Source organism: Falco punctatus, assembly GCF_963210335.1.
Source record: "Falco punctatus genome assembly, chromosome: 13".
NCBI lineage: Eukaryota > Metazoa > Chordata > Aves > Falconiformes > Falconidae > Falco > Falco punctatus.
Genome location: NC_137593.1, coordinates 18,673,618 through 18,692,896, shown reverse-complemented (window position 1 = coordinate 18,692,896; position 19,279 = coordinate 18,673,618). Strand labels below are relative to the sequence as shown.

Here is a 19,279-nt window from a genome sequence, read left to right as displayed (position 1 = left end):
GTAGCTGACTTTCTACACTGACTTCAGCAATATGAAGAAAAGTAGCTCAAAGTTGTTTCTCAAACAGGGTTTCATTTCTTATCTAAATGGGGAAATGTTGAATGGGTTTAGGGGTACTACTGAAACTGCATCCTTTGTTTTAAATAATAGCAGTACTGTCTGATAGGATATTGTAAGATAAAATTAAGAACGTTTTCTGTGAGCAGAATGTTCTCTGCACCTTTACACGCTAAACCTGTTAGATGGTAACATTTTCCTATACAGAATATTTGCATGCATTCTGAAAACCATAGCATCATCCATGGCAAAAAAAAAAAAAAAAATATTCAGATATTTATAATGTAAATGGTGCCAACCACTTTTTTAGATCATTGAAGTAATAAATACCAAAAGCCTGTTATAGTTCTGCTTGGTATTGCAGCTGCCCCTAGAGCTTCTGCTTTGCAACCTTTATGCTGGTGGCCCCTGTTCAGTATTCTTTCTCCTGCTGCTGGTGGAGGTGACTTTTCATTGCTCAGCAGTAGTTATAGTCTCTGACCCTGGCATCAGGGGCTAAGTTCCTGGCATCAGTGAATTATACTGCAGTTTGCAAACTGCATGTAAGCATTCCTTTTCTATTCTTTCACATGCCAACAGCAATTGCAAATTGTGATTAATTGTTAAGCAATTCTGACTTCACTGAATGTATGAATTATTTTCAGCAATGCTTTTGGAACAGTACCCGTGGCTGCTACTGCACAGACACAGCCTGCATCTTCAAGTGTGCCTGCTCCGTTTGGAGGTATGTAAGTGTTACCGATGCCTTTTGTGGACTGTAAGCAAACATCTTACTAATTTTTAATTGATAGTACTATACTTCGACTGTAGTGACATAGAAGTTACTAAAGAATGGCAAAAAAGTGCTAGTGTTCTAATGCATTTCAGATTAAGCATTTTATTATAAATTCCCAATTTTTCATGTAATTTGAGATGCTTGTCTGTCACTGTATAAAATTAATGTGAATCAGATTAGCTATTACAAAAAGGTTTTATTAAATAAAATGTTTTTAATCTTTCAGCAACACCTTCCACAAATCCATTTGTAGCTGCCCCTGTTGCCCCAGTGGCACCTTCAACAAATCCATTCCAGACCAATAGCCGAGGAGCAACAGGTTAGAAAAAAAACACTTAGAGAAACTTCCTTGCAAGACTTGCTTTGATTCTTTCTTTATAGCTGTGTAATATGTTCCTTAAAGATTTTCTGTATTATCTGTCTCTAGTCTATTTGACATGTTATGTGTTTGCTTGGTGTAGAGTACAGTATTTATGGATAGATTACAGAAATCAACGTCAACTTTTTTTTGAGCTATTGGGCTGAGGACATTATTTTCCTATGTCTGGCTTGATCTTAGGATTTCAAACGGTGGCCATAAAAAATGTCAAAATGATCTGGTTTAAGATCTTCTAATATGACCTAACGTACTTGTAGTCTGCATGTTAGCAGTTGGGTACCTTTCAAGACTGTAACCTTGGCTTTGAATAATGCTTCATAGCAGATTGCTCTCAAATCGGGGGTCTTGATAGCCCTGCTGCTAAGGTTCTACACTTGCTTCTTTAACTTCTTTAAAGTCCTGAAAGCCCTCAAAACCGAAGAGCTGGAGCTAGAACCAGGAAAGACAAGGCTTCTGGGCTGTTAGTTCCTTACCAGTCCACTTATTCAGTACATTAGTGGTGTCCTTTATTTTTCTCTCTTGTAACAGTAAAGCATATGGTTACATATAATCTTTACTCATGAATTACATTAATTTCTGGGGGAGGATTCTGTATAAACATAATTCCAGACACAACCTCAATCAGTTTTTTAAAAAACTGAACTTGTACTTTTCTTTACAACACTGATTTTGGATTTAGATGACTGCTGGATTGTGCTAATTTTCCTCTCCAAAGGCACTGCTACATTTTGGCACTCTTATCTATTAACTGGACTTCAACGGATTTAAATTTGTTGGTGTATGCATTTCTAATATTGAGTTGTGTTTTGCTCAAAGTTTTACGTATGTTGAATTAAACTGATCAGGCTGAGTTAAAACTAAATTGATCAAATTCATGTCCTCTACTAAAATGAATTCTGTTTTCAGTCCCTTTTGAGATATAAGGCAGTTAAACTTAACAAAGCTATTTTATGCCCCAAATATCTTTTTCCTTATTTTAATCTAATTCCTAACTGGGCTATTTTGGATCATCATTAAGAACTTGTAGCTTCTCTAGGGTTGCCATATTGAAACAAATTTATCCTTCTGTCTTCTGAACTGTGGTCCTTGGCTTGCAGAGGTTCCAACCCTTTGGCAGATACACTGATTATATACTAGGAGACAGGGTTAATGACCATAAATAAATACAATATTCTACCCTTTTCAGTGTAAGGTGTAAACTTGTCCTTTTATGCTAAGCTTTCTGAATGAACTCTATTTATTACATGGGAGATCTGTTTGTAGTGTTTATTTCTAATGGTTTTCTTAGCTTAATCTATTGTTGGTTGATATGGATGAATTGTTCGGTATGTGTATATTGCTGTGTGTGTATATATATAACTAAGAAATGACTGTTCAAGAGTGTATAAATGATTTGACGTTGTCTGGTCTCTTTGTGGCTTCCGTAAGGCCTCTCAGGAGCAATGCATTCTCACATATTTCCTCAGGCTCATTTTGGTAGGTGGCCACATTTGGTATCAAGTTTCTTGTGGCTAATTGTTCTTGCTTGTAGAAGCTTATTGATACCTATCTGGTTCTCTGCACATAGAATTTTGGAACGCTTATTTTTTAAAATGGAGTGGGTGTGGGTATTTGGCATCTGGGAAAGGGCGAGAAGAGCACACACAAACAAACCTATTAAGCCACTAAAACAAAACCATTATTGATATCCTCCACGGTCACAATACAATATTAACGAGTTGGGTGACTCTTGAGGTTTGTACCGACAGTAGCTTGATGCCTTTTGGGATAACCCAAGTCACTACTCATTTTGTTGTGCTTTTGTTTGCTGTTTTAGCAAGCTTTCTTGTTGAATAGCTTCTCTGCTAACTGTAACTTGAGAACAATGTTAGTACATTAGTTTTGCATGTACTTTGTCAACAGTTTATGTATGTATGATGTCGTGCCCTTGAATACTTTTGGGGTAAATTTTTCAGGTGATTATTAAGCTATATTAAATATATTATTTTTTTTAAACATCGAACTTGCATAAAATATAACTTTCAAAAGAAAAGTCCTGTCTATTGTTTAACTAGAATAAAATGCCTGGTGTCTGTATTTGTACAAAAAACTTTATATGCTTCTCCTTTCAAGAATAACTCCTAAAAGACTGAATAATGGTTTTGTTGCTACACTTTTGCACTTGATGTGCTCCTGCTTATTTGCTGAAGGCATGTGGAATTGCATATGAGCTGTGTGTTCTTTACTTGAAATGTTCAGCAGAGAATCAGATGAAAAGTTTGGGTTTTCTTGTTCGAAGTCTTACCTCAGCGGTAAGAGTGTTTGCATTAGGAACTCTGTGTGCAAATAATGTGCATGGTGAGAATTTCCTTTAAACTGATGTTAAGGATGGGATAAAGAGGGAGAGGATGCATGTATCCCTTAAGGTTGGTTTTTTTTACTTCTAACTTGCTGTAATGCAGCTTGAAGTAGGAAGATCCTTTCATGCTTTTCTCAGAAGGAGAAAAACAGGAGGGCTGACACTGCCTGAAAGTGCTTGCTTCTGATGTGTACAGACTTTTACCAGAAAAGCTTGGGGGGAAGTATACATAATGTAAAAAAACTTCCTTTTCAGAATGTATCCGACTGTGCTGGATCTAGTAAATTTTAAATGATTACATTAATTTTTGAAGTGCTAAAGTAAATTATGCACCTAGATGGTGGTGATCCAAGCTAACAAATGAGTTCCATGGCTATAGAAGTTGAACCTAATTTTTGTATGGTCACTGAGGCATTAGGAGACTTGACTTAATGTGGCATTAGAGTAATTTGTCTCATGAAATAAGTTATTTCTTGCAGTAAATTGAACATTTTTTTTTTTTGCTTACCAGCAGCGACATTTGGTACTGCATCAATGAGCATGCCTGCAGGATTTGGAACTCCTGCCTCGTACAGTCTTCCTACTAGTTTTAGCGGCAACTTCCAGCAGCCCACGTTCCCAACCCAGGCAGCTTTCCCTCAACAGACTGCGTTTGCTCAGCAGCCAAATGGTAGGTCTATACGGTTTAGATAATCTTGTTTAAATCAGAAACGTGGAGAAAATGATCTGTCTGTAAGTTAGCAGTAATGTGTGTGTGCTGATTTCTATATGAACTCAATATCGATGAGGTGTTCCCACATTCTGTTCTGGCTCTGTAGTTGAGTTTTCTGACTTGGCTGTGTGCAATGACATAACTGGAATTTTACCATAATCTGATACTAAAATGATAAGTATTCTCAGGCTTAAAGGGTTTTTATGCAAGAATTATGCAAGGATTGATTCGTCTTTATTTTTGGAGTGTCTGTAACCGATTATACCGCTATCTCTAACTTCATAGAACACAGGCAAGAGAAAACTGGAAAGTACTTTCTCCCTAAATTTAAATGATAAAATAACCTTGAAAAAAGTGCATATGTAGAAATTGGAAATTCATTAGTTCCCAACGGTTGAAACCAAATGAGAAGCCCAGCCATATTTCTTTTACACTTACATTCCTGTTAGTGTTTAAGTAGGATCAATACTGCTGATTGTGCAGTCCAAACTGCTTCTTATTTTTGTGTGGGAGCTGCAGTAAAGAACTCCTTGCAGACTGGTTACTAGTATTAATATTTTTCACTTATCTTTCCAAGGAGCAGGTTTTGCTGCATTTGGACAGGGAAAGCCTGTAGTAACTCCTTTTGGACAAGTTACAGCTGTTGGAGTATCTAGTAACCCTTTTATGGTAAGTATGCGATATTAATTATTCTTCAGACATACAGAAGTTATCTCTTTAGGGACACAGTTTATTTCTTTTGCTTCAAATAAGGGAAGACAGCATGTCCATCTCCTAAATGCAACTCATTACAATGATGGCATGACATTTATAAGGCTGCTCTAATCAAAGCAGAGGTATATGGTGCCCTTATAGTAGTGTGATTTCAGAGAGCCATCAAAAAAACTGCCACGTAAACCAGAAATATTTCCCAATAGGTTGTTTTCTTTTTTTATACATCCTGCATTTATGATGTACAACATGGAAAAAAATTGTTAATATTTGTCTTATTTTTCTTCTTTCATTTTCCCCCAGGCTGGTGCACCAACAGGACAATTTCCAACAGGAAGCTCATCAACCAATCCTTTCTTATAGCCTTATAGACACTTTACCCAAAAGAACTCTTATGTGGTCACATAACATCTCTGCGCCTCTTGCACTGTTGTCTTGTTTCACTGATATTAGCTTTAAACACAAAAGAAGTCTTTACGAAGTAAAAATAAAAGCCTGCATTGTGTACCTTTAAAAAAAGTTTAAAAAAAAAAACACCACCAAAAAACCACAATACCCAAGAAAATCACCCACCCCACCCCACCCCCAGGTAATAACGTGCAAAACAGAGGGCTGTGGTAACATCCTTGAACCTGTGAACTGGCAGGTAAAAAGTAGCGGTATCATGTATATTAAAATTGGCTAATAAGTTATTGCAGATACCACATTCATTATGCTGCAGTACTGTACATATTTTTCTTAGAAAATAGCTATTTGTGCATATCAGTATTTGTAACTTTAACACATTGTTATGTGAAAAATGTTACTGGGAAATAGATCAGCCACTTTAAGGTGCTGTTGTATCTCTTGGAATGAATGAGCTACATCATTTTAACCATTGGTATTCAAAGTCATGAAGTTAAATTGAAGGTTTGTTCATTTCTCAAAAATGTTTTCCTTTCCTAAGAGCTCTTCTATTTATACATGCCTAAATCTCTAATGTTAGAGGGATACCTGTCTGCATAATAAAGCTGATCATGTTTTGCTACAGTTTGCAGGTGAAAAAAATAAATATTAGAAAAAAATAAATGTGTAGCATTTTCTGTGCAGTAACATTTTATTGGGTTAAAATGTACATATTGTGAGTCTCATACACAGATGAGTTATCAAAAGCAATATGCTTAAAGGTGAGTTAAGCTTAAAATTCTCGCATGCCTCACTTGGATATATTTCTTTGTGTCCTTGTGATTGAGCTTGCTATTGTAGCTCAAGTGAAATGACCTATTGAACAGGAAAATGTCGAGTGAACTTGGATTATTTTGACAGAATAATAACAAATAATAACAGTTTGTGTAATGAGGGACGCTGGAAGTAACTGAGGAGGGTAGTTACTCAGGAATTAGTTAGCTGCAAAAGATGTGAAATTATGGGTAGCTAATGACAGTCTTTGAGAGTTAGTTGTTATCAGAACAGTGTGTAATAGGCCAAGGTACCGCAGATGTAATGGTATTCTTTTTATTAAAAATTGATATGTATTAGCAAGACCTTCTGTGGAATATTAAATCCATCAATTTTTTATTTTTTTACTGGAATGTTCACTGCCATACTAGAATGGAATTTTTAGAGGGGGAAAAATGTCTGGCTTGCCTAGTCTGTAGTAGTGAGAAGGGTCAAGAAAAATGTAAGTGCATCAGAGTAGTTGGTGACGGTGTTTTAAACAGAGATAACTTGGCCTAAGTTCAAGTGTAATACTGGAACTAAGCAAACAACGTAAATATATGATGAATACATAAACTGCAAGCTTAAAGGTTTCTGACCAGCTAGAGAATAAAATTCTTATAGCTTTCATGATAAGGGGAATAAATAAGATTGATTTTGAGATGGGGGCAGGGGGGATGAGGAAAGTATATGCAAGCCCATTTGAGATAAACATGAAAATTCTTGAAGACCTTGCACTTGTACTTGACTGCTGGACTGTTAGATCTGCTTATTTCTAGGGGAGCTGAAAGACTTGACCACTGCTTGTAAACACACACACACCAGTGCTGTTGACCTGTTGCCTGCCTATGGAGGGGTGGGTAGTAATTTCTGTGTCTTCTCTTTCTTTGAAGCTTTGGAGATCCTAAACCAGGAGACAGACAGCTTATACAATAAGCTGCTTATAGTGGCATGCCTTATGCCAATGGGACTAAAACCAGACATGTAAGTATTTAAAGTTAAAACAGACTTAAAAATCTTTTCCTTCTGATGAGGACTGCTGGATAGAGCACGGTGTATAGTGAATTTCCCAGAGAATCTAGGGAATTAAACTAAACAAATACCCAGCAGCTGAGGGTATCCAAAATGTTAGCAATGCCCGTGCTCTCACCACTGGTTTTTAGTACAGTATAAAGAGCTGTAGTTCCTCCCTGTTGTTGACCTTACCTGTTTTGAGATAGTAACACGTAAATGAGGTAGAGAGCAGGGAACTGCAGGGGTTCAGAAGGACTTGTGGAACAGGTAAATATGCTTATTGCAGGGAACGGGATGAAATCAACCAAATGTCTCATCAGTGAGATGAACAGCCTCGTAGAAGGACAACAATCCTGTGCTCTCCTTACCTAAATTTGCAAATCGTAAATGTAAATTAGGCTTTGGGCAAGGGCTAATGAAATCAGTATCTATTGAAATTTATATTCTGATCCAAGTGAAGCTGATTACTGCAAAGAGATATGAATTTCATTTGAGTATGCAAAGCATATAGTTTTAGATTATGCTGCATAAATAGTGGAATACCTTATTTCTTGTAACTAGCTTGAATGCAGCTAAAAGGTCGGCAACTTTCACTACGCACAACCACATCTGTCCAGTGTTCACTAACTTTGAGTTTATCAGACTCCAGGCAAGTAGCTGAAGACTTACGTTGTTTTGAGTCGTCTTTATATTGAGAAGAAACTGACGCCATAGCTGTTTTGTTCATTTTGAGTTTTAAAATACCTATATTTACAAAACTAATTCTTGACCATTGATTAAAATGCTTTTGTTTTAGAAATCTCTGCAGTTCATGCAACTAGTGTAGTTGCCAAAAACCTGTACTTCACTAGCTTTTCAGTATCCTCTTCTGCTTTAGCATCCAAGCACTTCACTTGATAGCCCTCTCTACGCAGAAATTAATTTAGACACCTTCTAAATTAATACTTCTGTCAGCTCTTATGTGTGTGACAAGATGCTCTAAGTGGTACATCCTGAATTCTACAAGGCAGATGTGATGCCCAGGTACTGCAGTTTGAAGTTATTTAAAAGCTGCAAACTCCCAAGCACCATGTTGAAACAAATGCTGAGGCAAGAATTTCATTTGAAAAAGATCAAATTTAATTGGAATTCCTGAAAGAGAGAATTATAAATATGATGCAAGTATTCTGCCTTCTTGAAAGGAAAACTTACTGGGGCATAAAGGCAAGCTGAAGCAGCTTTTAAAAGCCTGGGTTTTGAGGAATTAATGATTTTAATTTTTTTGTGAGCTGAATTGGGGGAAATGTTACTTCTGACTCCTGGCAAATCTGTAAGTTGTGGTAAAAGAACAATGGAATTTGCTGCTATCAGATATAGGTGACTCCAAAGTGGACATCATTGAACACAATTGAAAGAACATTCCCTGATCAGCTTTAGTTACAGCTAAACCTTTAGTCATGCTATTTAAGTAAGGGTGCCTTGCGTAAGCCATGGGAAGACACTTCAATTCTTAATTTTAAGAAGTTTAGGGAGGCGGTTTTTTTCCAGAGATAAGCGGGGTGTGTGTGTGTGTCCTGGCAGTTGTCAGACACAAGTAATGCATGTGCTTATCGAACAGACCTTCGGAGGGAAGGTTTGTGTTGCATTCATACATCCCAATAAACCCTCAGTAAAGCTGTTACTGCTTCAGTAGCAGTTTATCTGTATGTAATAGCATGTTTTCCTTCAGGTTTCTGAAGAGTCTACTCTGTGGAATCTGAAATGACACTTGTAAACTAAAATGGTGGTGTTACTATGCTGTGTAGCATTGTAGTAATCCACCTTTGAACGTACAGAAATGGTGTCTTCTGGAAAAAGAAATGGTTTATTGCTACTTCTTCGCTTGCTTTAAAAATGCATGTCACTACTTCCAGTTGAAAATGTCTGAAGTTTTCAGATGGCTTCTGTGGCAAGGTTCCTACCACGTCATCTTGCTGCTATGAGGCAACTGCTGCTTCAGATTCCCTAGGAATGTCTGGAGGTCATGTGTATGACTAAATTGCCTTTAACTCGGTAGAAGCGAAAGTTGAAAGGTTGTGTTCTATCAGCTCTTCCATTGCGAGGTCAGGCATCTGTATGCACTTGCTTGCTGTCCTCGTGGAGCATCAGTGGAAGTTTTGGTGTCAGATGACTAAATTTGAGTTGAAATAGAAGATTGAGGATGGTTTGGTATTAAATTTCTGGTGAGGAAAATGGGTAGAATGCATCATCCGGTTGACAAAGCTCTTCATGCTGTAGGCTCAAACAGCCTGTTTCACCATCGACCAGCCTTGCTCGATTGGGCGTGTTGTTTCTCCAAACTCATGGTTCGGATGACGCAGCCTTCTGTGCTGTTGCTCGCAACCTTACTTTGTGTCGCTGTTAACGATCCACGCTTTCACCAGCCACCCTGGTGTTTCCGCATTTGATGGAGAGAATGGTATATATGCTTCTGATCAGGAAGATTCCAGCTATGAATGTGAAGTAGCTGCCATAAATGAGAAACTGGGAAATGGAGGTAGGGAAGAAGGAGGAAGGAAAAGTCAAAAACTACTTTTGCTGTTAGCTGATAAATTAAGGGGCGTCGCTCCACTGCTGCCTTCCCTTCTCTGTCACCCGTGCCCCAAAATGATCCCATCTTGAAAGCTTTTGAGAAGCCTGGCTGCTTTTCTCCCTACAGTTGGATGTCTGTGCTTGTAAAAGGAGGGGGAGGGAACGCTGTTACATGCTTCCCCTCCCCACCTCGGTAAGGGAGGACGGCAGCTCTGCACTTTCTGACTCTTCGCTGAAAAGGTGGAAGTTAAGAGACTTGGACATCATTCAGTACGTAAGTTTAAACTGTAAATTTAGAAATTCAGCGGGGAATCATGAGATTAGTTAATTTTCAGAATCACACTAACTTAAAGGTGCGTCCAATGAAACTATATAATTTAGGATTACCCTAGCAGTAGACCCATAGACTGTATTTCGGCTTGATTCCTGCTTCTGTTCGGGTATTTTGACAGTAAATTTGTGAACAGTAAACCTGAGTGGGGAAGTAAAAAAAACAAGCTGACCTGAGTAATACTGGTGGTCTTTCCCCCGTGCTCTGAAAATATTCTTAAAATTATTGCAGAAATGCAAAATTAGCAGGACTAGAGGACAAGTAGGATGTAGTAGCTACTGTCAACTCACTTAAAATGAACCTGTTTTTCAAGTGAGTAACTGTCCTAAGCTATCACGCTACCTAGTATCTTCCCAACGCCTAATCCTGCAGTAGGACCATCTTTTGGAGGAGGGCAGGGGGACTGACAGCAGTGTGAGTAATGCAGCTTACCTGGGTGCTGATGCTCAGTCCCAGACCTTTGGAATCTACTACAACAACTGTTAAAATTGTCTGAATCACCAGTGCAACAAAGTTGTTGAAGCCAAATATCAAAGCATAACGCTCCATGCTTAGAGTGACGGCAATCTGAAACCTGAAAATGAATGTTCAGGTTACTAAGCTATGGAAGCAAGGATGTTTGCAGTTTATGTATAGGAGGAAGTTTGGGAACAATTAAGTGTGCACAGCAGATTCTTCAACAGATAAAGCCTCTTCAATCTTGGCTATTAAACTTTTAACAGCTTCGTTGTGGCAGAAATCCCTTGGTTTTCTGGCTATGGCACTTGTGCATCCTCTTATTTATTTGAGTGGGGTTTTTTGCTAAATAAAGACCTCTGTATATTCACTTGATCATTTAGAGAATATTTATACATAGATGAATGAACAGCTAAATGCAGAATAAGGCAGTTTCTGACTTGGAGTAACCTATTGTAGTGGTTAGGTCGTATGATTTTAAGCATAGTTTTATATAAGCTAGAAATAATACGTGCTGCTGGCATGAACTATTACCTGATAATCTGATTCCTAGGGAAACTGAGTAAAAACTTGATACATTTAAAAATGTACATTTACTGATTTAATCAATTTAATTAGATCATTGTGTATTATACTTACGTTGCTATTGTTATAAGAAGCATATAACATGCTTTAAACACAAGGTAACCAGCGTAGCATGCCCAGATGTTGTCAGTGAAGTGCATGAGAAACAGAGACCCAGCATCCACTGCAGAGAAAATCCCCAAAGCCAGTTCTCCAGAAAGATCCCAGTTGACTTTGACATATCCAACTGCCATGGATGTTGCCGAACCTAGGCATTTTAAAGAAAGGAATGATTGAAACTCTGAAAATTTAACATCCTTCTAGAGCAGCTGGATCACTGTGTAAATGGGTTGTGCCAGGAGCTCTTGAGGCCGTTACGGCTGCGATAGGCTTTGATAATGGTGTGCCCTGTTTCCTGTTGGAGGTGTGGGAGTGTTTTTTTTTCTCCTGGCTTACGGAGCCTTCACAGACTGAAGTGCTCTGAGAAAGTGCCTCATGCCTTAAGGCTGGAGGCAGCAGTGTGTGGTCTGTTGTTGTTAGGCCATTTTTTTTGATGGCTGTGAGCAAAGAGAACAATCTCACCAAGCATTTTCTGCCAAAATACGTGTAATGGAGTTTAATTCCTTCATGTAAAGATCCTTATGAAATGAAAATCTGTTGCACTCCTTCATGCTTTTATTTTTTTATGAAAGTGACTTTTCAGCTTCTGGTGAAAAAATCTTATGAACTGCATTTGTCAAGTCCTTATTGACCATCACGTATAGTAAAACTTGCTACTTGAGTGTAATAGTATAGCAAACTGGTGCCTTTTTTTTAAAAAAAAAAAAAAACAAACAAACAACCACCTCTGCAATAATGATGAGGCTTGCTTTTCTCTCCATCTCAATTCTGGAGAAGTATCTCATACTGCTACAGGAAGGATATCCATCTATGTTTGTGTGTGGGTGTTTTATGCTCCCTTAGCACAGATGATGCTGTATGTTTGTGAAAGCTCTGAAGCGTGATGTGCTGAGGTTTGTAGCTCAAATGTGGGGGGAAGTGTGGTCCAGGCAGGTTACACAGCAGTGAGTTACTGGAGCCCAGGGTGCTAGTTGCCCAGATGGTTTCGGGCAGGCTAGCACTCGAATGCAAAATTGGACTTTGTTTGCTGGTTGTATGTGCTCTTTGTCAGAGCTCAAGAAGCCCTAGCAGGCCAGCTCCTGTAGTCCATCGCTGCTGTAACCTGGAGGCTCCTGGTGCTGTGCGTGATTTCTGTACTCTGAAATAGGATCAAGTGCTAGAGGGTGTAAAAGCAAGAAAGCCCTTGGGAAAGCTGCTCAGACCAGTAGTCTGAGAAGTTCTGGAGTAGCTTCAGTAAAATATGTTTTTATGTTGATTGCAGGGAGGAAGCGTAAACTGACAGTTCCCTGTAAAAATGTGAGATAAGGCTCCTGGTACGAAGGAGGAAACGTAAGGGTGTAAAGGTGAGTTTGACAATGAGGCTCTGTTGGTACTGCACAGCTGTGTAAATGAAGTTGCACTTTATTCTTCTGCCTTCTGTGGCCGAAGAGGAATGTTGTTTGGATGGAGCAAGTAGCTGTAATGAGAATCCGAATGGCTGAGGTTGAAAGAGACCTCTGGAGATTGCCCAGCCGTAGTAAAAGCAGGGTCAGCTAGAGTGGGCTGCTCAAGGTGGTGTCTAGGTTTTGAACATCTCCAAGGATGGAGAGTCCATGTTTCTGGCCGACCTGTGCCAGTGCTAAATCACCCTTTCAATAAAAATTTTCTTGTATGTTTAAGTGAACTTTGTTTAAGTTTGTGCCTTTGTCCTGTTGCTGGGCACCACTGGGAACAGTCTGGCTCTGTCCTTTTTACTCCCCTTCCAGTCTTTATGCAGGTGAATAAGATCCCTTGTTTTCTCAAGGCTAAACAGTTACAGCTCTCTCGGCCTCAACTTGTATGTCCCATCCAGAGGCAAACTCACTGATCAGGATACAGGTAACAGCCACAGAATACTTGTTGAGGATGAAATGATCATCAATCCACTGTTTAAATAGACCATCTGGATCAGTGCATCTGTTAATATGTTCTTGTAATTCTTAAACCAGCTAGTTTAAGGTGTATTTGAGGCACTGCACATGGTTTTTAAACCACTTAGCTGCAGTTAAATTGCCTAAACAGAGCTGTGATCTTAAACTCCTAAAACACTTTGGTGAAATGAGGCTCCCTTGAGAAGAAAAAGCTTATATATTTTTTTTTAAGATTATCAGTGTTTTCTTCAAAAACAAAGTTGCACAGTAAAAATATGCTTTGCACGCTGTTGGTTTCAGTGTTACATATTGAAGGCTGTTACTGTTGACCTTGGTCCTCAGAGGATGTAAACAGGCATCAAAGACTTTGCTGAAGAATGCCATCAGCACAGGAGGGGGTAGAAGTAGTTACTAATGATCTTATACTTACTCAGGAAAGTTGCCAGTGCTTCCACAGCTCCGTTGTACACCGCAGAGCTGTGGGAGGGGGCTCTGAAGTCCCAGAGCACTTGGATGTAATTGAGCACCTGGTTAAAGCCGGCCGTAGCCAGCGCCCACCACAGGGACCAGTACAGCAGTTTCCTGGAGCTGTAGCAATCCCTCAGGTCGGTGCTCAGCTGCACCAGTACCCGCAGCACGTGCTGCTGGGGGCTGGGTGTATCATCCTGCCGCTCGGGTGCCGGTCCCCTGGCAGCGGGTGCGGAGCTCTCGTCCTCCTGGCAGCGCGACGGCCTGGGGGGGTCGGGTGCAGCCGCAGCTTGGTCTGCTCCCGGGGGAGTTTGGGAGACGTCTTTCCTGTGGAAGAACATGCTCTTCTGAGGCATCGGGAGGAAAAAGGAGCACACGAATGCCAGGGAGACAGAGGCCAAGGTAATGGCGTTAAGGTGGAAGTAGGATACGTCTGCCAAGGAAACCAGCAGCTGCCCCAGCACGGCAGCAGCGGTGGCTGCAGCAAGGGTGATACTTCTGCAATAGCTCGTCACTCTCCGATAGCGATCGGTGCTGACGACGCTGTAGATGTAGGCGTAATAGGCGACCTCGGTGGCTGTTACCATCCCGTAGAAGAATTCCACCAGCTGCATGGCCACCACTCCGTGTGCGAAGAGGAGCAAGAGCCACGTGACGATGAAGCTGATGCCCTGGAGGAGGAGGACGGGCTTGTAGCGCACGTAGTCTGTAACCAGGAAGACTGGGAAAAGGAGCGCAAGGTAGGAGTATGTCCAGACTGGGAAAATCTGGTTGGTAACCTAGGAGAAAATGACAGAGGAAATATTTTTTATTTTTTAAAAAAGTATCTAAAATGTTGATTTGGAAGCTTTTTGGTTATGATATTAAAGGAACATATTTGTAGTTACAGAAAACATTGCATTGTGTGAATTGTGCAGACTTAACTACCTTAAATGACAAAACTGTAAATATACTCTTGAAGAAGTGAAGATAGTGATGCTAAGCTCCACTATGTAAGCAGGCAGATTGGCTTAAAAAATAATTCTAGTAAAGGCTGATGAGCAAGGCAGACCTTGTGCAGTTGTTTAAAGCAGGTATAACAATGTTTGTGTTAAGAGGAAAATCTGTCTAGCTTCAACTCCTATTCCCCACGGTGGAAAATGAATGCCTATTTGAACTTTTACGTGAGTCGCTGTATACCTCTGGTGACCTCTCTTTTGTCAGAACTGAAAAAAACCCCCTGCATATGCCTCTTATGATGGGGGAACTGGAACTTCACTTAATAAGCATGTAGCTGTTACTACATTATCTTCACCTTATGCTTCATTCTTCAAATTTACTGTGTAAGAAGTAAGCAAGTCTTTGATGGAACATTTTGGTAAGCTTCAGTTGGCATTCGATGCATAGCTGCTCTGAAAAGAAATTCCTTCTTTTAAAACTGATATGCATTCAGGCTGGAAGGTGCTCTTTACTTTCACCACTGAAGCTCAGTGCTTGCCCAGGCAGCCTGACTTCAGCTGGGTGGGATATCCTCCTCTTCCAGGTGTAAAGTTCACTTTGTAATGTGCAAGTTGCCTGTTTTGGGGAGGTCTTACCCCGTAATTGCTGGCCCTGCTAGGGTCTCTGTTCCTGATCCCTCATTATCAACTTAAGCAATCAAACTAGAAAGGAATTGTTTTAAATGCTGGAGGAACAATATTAAGTGGTTGTCTTTTTACTTCTGAGCTGGCACTGGAGTGAGTTGCATGCTGAGCAGCATTCACCGTATCTTTCTGTGTGACTTCTTTTGTTTCTGTGAACTTTAGTTAAAATTTTTTAGTGCTTGACTGAAACTTACGGATTTAGCTCAACAGAGGTGAGTGTGGCTGAAAGAGCCAGTATTTGTACTCCACTTATTTTTGAGTTACAGATTCTTGCTGAAATCAGAACTCAGGCATCCTATTGTACTATTTGTGTATTTCACGTATAAGAGGAAATTACCCTACCCTTTGTGGTTAAAAAAATAAACTAAAAAGTGGGGAAAAAAACGCCAACAACATAAACCACAAATAACTTTTTTCAGAAGAAACGTTGGGTTCACACTATGCTAGAAGATTCTGCCTTAACATTTGCTTCTGCATATCAGGAATGACTGTTCTTCATATTAGCTCTATGTGGGTGTACCAAGCTTGTGTTTTCTAATTATACAATTTGCTCCATGAATCAGCCACTTGTTAACTATATCCCCTTTTGCTGGGTAGTGTACTCCTGAAGCAGCCAGTCCTGAACAAAGCAGAGGAAGGAAACCTGCAGTGCATGCTGTTGTAAAAAAAAAAAAAAAAAAAAAAAAAAAAAAAAAAAAAAAATAAATTTTTTTTGAATGTGCATCTGACCTCTGCCGGTTAATGAATGCATAAACAGTCCTATAATGTAGGTAATAATCTAACAGCTCATAAGGGGAAGTCTGGTTTTCTTGTGATTTGCAATCCCTATGTTACTGTCAGTATAATCAATTCCATGATGAGTATAAATAAATCATAATGTTGTCCCTTCTCGGGCTCTTGGTAGAGAGAGGAATTAGCTGACCTGATTTTGCTGAAAATACCAATTTCTTAAAGAACCCCCGAAGTGGTTTCAATGTCCTAAGGACTTAGGGACTTCAAAGTTTTGACCTGCTGCAAAAAAGTGACTCCTTACTTTTCCAGAAGTGTCTTAAATATGAATCTCTAGATAAAATATGCCTGTATTATCAAACAGTTCATCTCCCCTCCAGTTACTGCTGTAATTCTTAATGCTTTAATCACTTTAACTATTACTTAAGAGAGTAGTTACATACCTCTTCAATTGTTAGGTTTTTGTCTGGTCCAGTTAGATAAGGAGTGAGAAAAGCTTCTGATGGCCTCATTGTGGAGAAAAATCCATTTGCACAGATGATCAGCGTGGGACAAATCCAGCTGTGGCCTTCAGCTCCCTTCCAGCAATCCATAGTCTACCTAAAAAAAAAAAAAGGCAGTGAAGAAGCGAGCACCCCAGGAGTTTTATAAAGATCTTCTTCACAGTTGGTAAAATTAATTTGCAAGCTTACTTTTTAACTAAACCTAGTGTTATGCTTCCCCCAGCCCCAGCCATAATCGCCAGTGGGGCTGTGATGGCTGCATCCAGCTTACTCTGGACTTGGTGGATGGATGGCAATGTGGTACCTAAGGGTCATCTGGAATGGTGACCCCGAGGTCTTGCTGGTGTGCAAATATGTCAGTTACCTTACTCTATAAATAGTGGACAGGCCGGGGTCTGCTGGGCTCTCCTCGTGGCAGTGGGCTGTGTGCCAGGGCTTCCCTTTGAGCAGGGGTTCCTCTCAGGGTTACTCCCTTGGGGCTGAGAGAGCCCTTGTTGCAACAGATTCTTGGTAAGTGATTAATAGTGTGCTAAACCTTTGTATCACTTAGCTAAGATTTCAAGGATTGATTGTGCATATATAATCCTTTAGACAAACCATTGACCAAGTCTGAGGCTAGAAGTGGATCCAGCTGTACCTAGAGCCCCCTCGGAGAAGGAGCGTAGAACGGAAGGGGGTCCTTTCCCAACCTCGTGGCTCCACAGGAAGGTCCCGCTGACAGTGCTGTCTGACCCAGTCCTCCATGCAGTAAATTAGCAAGTGTACCTTGCCGTTGAATCTTGTTAAACCACTGTCACGTTTACCATTGAACTTTGTTATATCAATAAGTATATTGCTGCGTCTCTCCTAACGATTGAAGGGCCTGACTCCATCTGTGACACCTGCTCCAGCTAATGTTTCTCTTGCTAAACCTTCCAGCAATCACAGGTGCAGCTTGTAAATGAACAACTCGAATCAAGGTGCATCAGTGGTGGTAAACTCCAGCCTGTCTGTCTAAGGTTGTGCTTAATGGCGTACTTAGAATCAAGTGTCTGTGTCATAGTGGAAGAATGAAGTTCCGTTACAGTCTCACTTCCAAATAAATGAGTGGGCAAATTGTGAGGTTAAATCTTGTTCTCAGCATGCTCAGGGAGGCTTTTTTCTCTTGATTCGCAGCCTGAAAGCCAAGTGGAACAATAGCAGTACAAGCCTTTTTGCAGAAAATAAAAGCCACCAGCCAGCTGACAACCCACTGCATGAGCTTTATTTCTCCAAAATACTTCGATACTTATCAGACTTCTTGCACTCCAGTAATTTGAGTGAGTAAAGAAAGACACAGAAGTTACCTGCTAGTGGTACCTAATCAGACATAGAAAAAAGGAATCTTGACTTCTGAAAATGATGATCAAATGAAAAAGAATGAGACATGTTTCTTCACTGTAGTTAGCAACAAAAAGAAGTCTAAAAGATTTGGTTTTTTTTAAAGCTTATTTACTTGTTCTGTGTTAGTCATTTCTACTGTTCCTGGAAAACAAGTGAAACTATGTTCTGAAACATCAGAGAATGAAAGCCAAAGCACTGCCTGAACTTTAATCAAGCTGCTACAAGCTATTTCTTTTAAATTGTTGAGTTCCATTTTTATAGCAGGCACTTTTTCAAAAGTGCTTGTATTTGCACAGTGAGATTGTATAAATTTAAACTTAGCATAATATATTATTAAGACAGTATTTCTGTGACCTCCGAGGCATGTTGCAAAAACCAGCCCTAACCTTGAAACGTGTTTTTGAATGATTGCCTCTGATTATCATCTTTCTTTTACAAATCATTATATATAAAATACAGCCTGTATTATCTGTAACTCTAGATCTGCTTTGAAATATTTTGATATCTGTTACCTTTTCAAAATAAAAATATATTAAACCCTGGACTGATGAATAACATCAGCCGAAATCTTGCATCGCCTCCAAATGCACTGAGCAAGTGAGCGGCCAGCATGCTTCCAGATAATTCCAAAGGTAACAAATTACCTGTTGACGCTGTGCCTGTGGTGTCTTTGCTGTGGATTTGTGTGCAGTTTCCTTCCAGGATGACTTTCTGTCTTGTAGAAGAGAAGTCAGAAACCACCCTTTAGGACTGGAGGTAGTAAGGAATTCCTGTGTCTTTTTGTTTCCTAGAAGTTTGTTCTAAACTTGATAAAACGTTAACAGAATTCAAATAACAATAAGAATTCATCACAGTTCTTCTTGTTGGCAGAACCTGCCCACGAAGGTTGCAGGGGAAGCTTTCTCCTTTGCAGGTTTTGTCAGCAAACAGTTCTAATTTTTAAGGTAAAGCTTTAAGACTTGTAGTAGCTAATGATTAATAAAAACTGACATGGCAAGAAAGCAATCACTTGATTGCATTTTGCTGTTAATAAATACCTTTAAAAGCTCTGCTTTCCCAATTCCTGGTTAGGATGCGGCACCCATTTAAGTTTGGGCTGGCCCTGACCCTCCCCTGAGCGTGGCGTAGTGGCCTCTGGGCTCGTAGGGTCCCTTCTGAGCATCCTGGCTGTGCTGGGGGTGTGGGAGGTAGGACACTGCATACCCCATACTATTACTTGGCCCAGAATTGCTTGTATACAAGGACCAATCTGACACGTAAAGACAAATGGAGAAGAAGATAAGATTCTACATCTAGCTCCTAAGTGAAAAACTCAGAACTGCTTTCAGAGAACTGCTGCTGCTTTGCTTTTCTTGACCCATTTTTTTTTTTTTTTTTTTGTAGATGGGGCTCCCAACATCTTCCAAGGTTTGTCAGAAGATGGAACTGACCCTGAAGCCTGGCGGCGGGGTGTGCGGTGAATGCAGGCACAAGCGCTGTGGCCCGGCAGACGGGGCCAGCCC

The 19,279-nt window shown here is 40.0% G+C and overlaps 2 protein-coding genes across 9 annotated transcripts in view; one reads left to right on the top strand and one right to left on the bottom strand.

Annotated features, from left to right (window-relative positions):
• AGFG1 (ArfGAP with FG repeats 1) overlaps positions 1-6,040 on the top strand; it is a 36,982-nt gene extending 30,942 nt beyond the window's left edge. For 4 of the 7 annotated variants that reach the window (XM_080409913.1, XM_080409915.1, XM_080409910.1 and 1 more), the window contains 6 exons: positions 702-781; positions 1,059-1,151; positions 2,640-2,687; positions 4,061-4,219; positions 4,839-4,930; positions 5,276-6,040. In XM_080409913.1, the coding sequence (XP_080266039.1) occupies positions 702-781; positions 1,059-1,151; positions 2,640-2,687; positions 4,061-4,219; positions 4,839-4,930; positions 5,276-5,335 (532 nt within the window). In that variant the 3' untranslated portion in view covers positions 5,336-6,040. The remainder of the gene's footprint in view (positions 1-701; positions 782-1,058; positions 1,152-2,639; positions 2,688-4,060; positions 4,220-4,838; positions 4,931-5,275) is intronic. The other 3 variants (XM_080409911.1, XM_080409916.1, XM_080409914.1) reach the window with 1 other exon arrangement.
• The window catches only part of SLC19A3 (solute carrier family 19 member 3), a 20,108-nt gene continuing 6,103 nt past the window's right edge, over positions 5,275-19,279 (bottom strand). The window contains exons 2-6 of one of the 2 annotated variants that reach the window (XM_080409921.1): positions 16,356-16,512; positions 13,524-14,340; positions 11,160-11,352; positions 10,497-10,638; positions 5,275-9,685 (exon numbers count right to left, since the gene is read on the bottom strand). In XM_080409921.1, coding sequence (XP_080266047.1) covers positions 9,563-9,685; positions 10,497-10,638; positions 11,160-11,352; positions 13,524-14,340; positions 16,356-16,505 — 1,425 coding nt within the window. In that variant the 5' untranslated portion in view covers positions 16,506-16,512 and the 3' untranslated portion in view covers positions 5,275-9,562. Of the gene's footprint in view, positions 11,353-13,523; positions 14,341-16,355; positions 18,493-19,279 lie in introns of both variants that reach the window. The other variant, XM_080409920.1, reaches the window with a different exon arrangement.